Genomic DNA, 3,617 nt, shown 5'->3' with positions numbered 1-3,617 from the left:
TCAGTTTCTTATACTTGTAACGTGCTACTTCATCAGGTGACCCTCACCCCTCTGCCCTGCAAAGGAATTGCTCAGCTGTGGGGTGTGTTCCCCCAGCTCATCCCCAGGCACGGCAGCGCTGCTGCCAGATCCCCAGCGCCTCGCGCAGCTGCAGCCTCACCAGACCCTGCGAGGTAGGTACAGAAATATCCCCAATTGACAGAACCACCCTGCTGCCAGTGGCATGCTCACACCTCAGTGTTCACCGACACAGGAGCAGCTCTGAGCCTGTGGCCTAGAGGGCAGCGGGGCCCCAGCTCCTGCCCGGTGCACACAGGAGGGTTAGAGCAACGTGCTGGGCAGGTTGCTGCTCTGCCAGCGCAGGCAGGTGGTTTTGGAGTGTTTATAGAGGTGGCTGGACTGGCTGAACCTCTTGCCACACTTCAGGCAGGCATAAGGCTTCTCTCCCGTGTGCACACGGATGTGTTTCTTGCAGTCTGTCAAGGTCAGGAAGGTCTTGCAGCAGATCTTGCAGGCGTACTTGCGCGCGCCTTCCACGACCAGGACGTTGTGCTCGGACAAGGCCTTCTTGCACTTGGAGAGCACATCTGCCGAGGCGCGCGTCAGCTGCGGCGGGCCTGGCTGCGACGGGTGCCCGTTCTCAAAAGACGTGGTCCCGTTCATCATCAGCTGGGAACTGGAGGAGTTATCCTGCAGCTGGGAGCTCCTGACAGAGGTCACCACCGGCATTTTGGGGGCTATGCGGCGGTAGCCAGGGAAGCTGCTTGCTCCTCCTCTGACTGAGCCAATCATGGCTCTGGACAGGGAGTGCAAGCCCAGGCCTGACCGTGGGAAATCCATGCTGAACTGCTCTGCTGCCCGGTAGCCGGAGGTCTGCACGCCGGGGAGACCCATCACCTCCTGCATCGGTCTGACAAAGTGAGAGTCTGCAGGCTCACTGAACGGGTTCTCCACGTGAGAAACGGTGGCGGATGAGTGGCCTCCAGCAGGCCCTGACTCTGGACTCATTAGGTACGAGGCATCGCTGTCCATTCTGCAGTCACTGGTGGTGTTAGGAATGTTGTCATCGCTGTTCTGACTAGCACCAAAGCCACCACCTCTGCTTTTATTTAGAAAATTTGAGATACTGAATGTAGACTTGTGTTCCAGGTTATTTGACACCTCCATAATATGGATGTCTCCCACCCGATCAGTGCTGGACTGTGGGTCGGAAAAGCTGCGGTCGCTGCTCTCAGGGCTCAGTTCTATCTTCTCTGCACTCACCACCCCTCCCTCCACTTCCACAGACTCACTGCCCTCTGCCTGCGAAGTCACATCACTCACCTCGTCCTGAGGCTCTGGGGAACTCAGCGGCTCAGACTTCACCACCACCCTCATGTGCTCTTTTTCGTTCAGACTGACTTCTGGATTCTCACATGGGAAGTTGCTCTTCTCAGAAGCAGGCTCCTGGTCAAAGCTGGTTTCCACCTGTGTTGCCTGGGACGCCATGGACATCTGTGAGATGTTTCCCCCACTGTTGTCTGACTGGCTGGGCACTTGAGCATCTTCCTGAGCACTGAAAGACTGATCAAACATAATAGTGTTATCCTCCTGGTTATCAGCAACGGCATCAGCCTTTGAGTTGTCCACCATCTTCAGGGAGTCAGGTGAGAAGAAGTCCTCCCGTGAGTGCATCCCTGCCTGCCCGCTCTCCGTGGCAGCCTCGGACGCTGCCTCCTCCAAGGGCGGTCGGACGCGCGGGCGGCCCCGCTCCTCGGACGCCTGCTTCCGCTTGTGCAAGCGGCGGATGGGGAAAGCCGTGCGCTGCTCCATGTTTCCTCTCATCGAGGAGCTCATGGGGTTGGGCTGCTCCTCTGTGCTGGGCGTGGAATTTAAGGCTGAGCTGACAATGCTCAGCCCCAGCTGCTGCAGCATGAAGGATCTCTGCATGCGTGCATTTTGCTCCTGAACTCTGTCACTTGGCGGAGACATGGGCAGTGTCCTGGTGGTAAGGTAGTGCTTGCACGCTTTAACCACTGAGTTCAAATGTAGGTGAGAAGCAGCCAGCAAGACATCCATGACGTTGCTCTCCCCAAGCATTAGTGTGGAAGTGTACATCATGTCTATCAGAGCAGCAAAGGCTTCTGCTGTCACCACTTCACTGTCCAGCTGGATCATGTTCATCGTCTGATCTCCTTCTGCTACAGTGAAGAGGGCTCGGAAGTGTGTGCTACATGCTGCCAGGACCGAGCGGTGGGCCTTGAAGTGCCTGTTTCCCACCACAATGACACAGTCACAAAGCTGGCCATGAAGCCTCTGGTAGTTCAGCTGCTGAAAGATTTGCTCAAAGTGTCCTGGAAAATCCATGGTCCTACAAAACAAAACAGAAGAAATATGAAGAACGGACCACAGGGAAGCCACGTGTAAAAACAACAGATGATGGCTGCAGGGCAGAGGAAGAGGAGCTGCTCTGGAGCTGCCAGTGCCACACTGGCCCTGCACCACAGCTGGCAACCCTGCTCAGGGGCAGAAGCAGAAAGCACAGGTCCTGCCTGGATCTGACCTGCTCCCACAGCCACCTCAGCTCCAGAGGTGAGTAACGCAGCTCATCTCACCCCTGCCAGCTGCTGTCCAAGCTAAAACACATTCCTTGGTAAAACATTTAATCCCATTTTTTAAAAAAGAATCTAGCTGTGAATAAGCTACTGCAACCTTTGATAAATTGCTCACATTGTGAGATAACCTCCCACTGAAAAGTCTGAACTTTCTCATCTCATTTAATTCAGCTTCACCTTCTGCAAATGACTTTCTGCAGTTTCTCTGCTACTGTGCAGAACTGTCACTCAAGTATCTGCTTTTCACACTGAAACGAGAGTTAATGGAAAAGAAGGGAGACCCTTCTGCTCTGGAACAAGTGGTCAGGTCTTATCTCAAACTGCCACCTTTGGCTATCAGAAGGCCAAAACGATTTTCTTATTCACTACAGTTTATCGGCTAGGATGCACTGAGAGCCCTCTGTTTTTCCCACAAAATAAATAAAATGGTAGAAAGAAGGAAAAGTTAAAAGTTGTCTCTGTACTCGCTATTCCTTGTAAACCTTCATGGTCCTTAAGGAAGTCACAGGAAGGTTTTGACAAGATGATGCTCTGCTCAACAAGTCAATGAGACAAATAGAGGGGTGTTTGCTTCTTGGATTCCCAATAAGAGAAGTAAAATCTTAGGAGATTCACCTTAAGACTAAACAGGTGACTTTCAGTGATATCTCTACTTTTTCTCACAACAAATTATCACAGTGTAAGATTTGGGGAAGAAAAAGGTTGCGTGTATGGGGCACACACGTTTGTGTTCAGGTTTATTTCAACAACAATATCATAGAATCATAGAATCTTAGGGGTTGGAAGGGACCTTGAAAGATCATCTAGTCCAACCCCCCTGCCAGAGCAGGGTCACCTAGAGTACATCACACAGGAACGCATCCAGGTGGGTTTTGAATGTCTCCAGAGAAGGAGACTCCACAACCTCCCTGGGCAGCCTGTTCCAGGGCTCTGTCACTCTCACAGTAAAAATTTTTTTTCGGATATTCACCTTGAACCTCCAGTGCTCCAATTTGCTCCCATTACCCCTTGTCCTATCACTGG

General features: G+C 52.5%; 1 protein-coding gene across 1 annotated transcript; it reads right to left on the bottom strand.

Annotated features, from left to right (window-relative positions):
• Nucleotides 1-321: 321 nt before the first annotated feature.
• On the bottom strand, nt 322-2,346 carry ZBTB5 (zinc finger and BTB domain containing 5). Its single transcript, XM_010005525.1, has one exon. The coding sequence runs from the start codon at nt 2,344-2,346 to the stop codon at nt 322-324; it is 2,025 nt and encodes a 674-aa protein (XP_010003827.1).
• Between the last annotated feature and the right edge of the window lie 1,271 nt (nt 2,347-3,617).

Source organism: Chaetura pelagica, unplaced genomic scaffold (assembly GCF_000747805.2).
Source record: "Chaetura pelagica isolate M959 unplaced genomic scaffold, ChaPel_1.0 scaffold499, whole genome shotgun sequence".
Taxonomy (NCBI): domain Eukaryota; kingdom Metazoa; phylum Chordata; class Aves; order Apodiformes; family Apodidae; genus Chaetura; species Chaetura pelagica.
The sequence above is the reverse complement of the archived record's forward strand: the minus strand, read 5'-3'. Positions and strand labels throughout refer to the sequence as shown.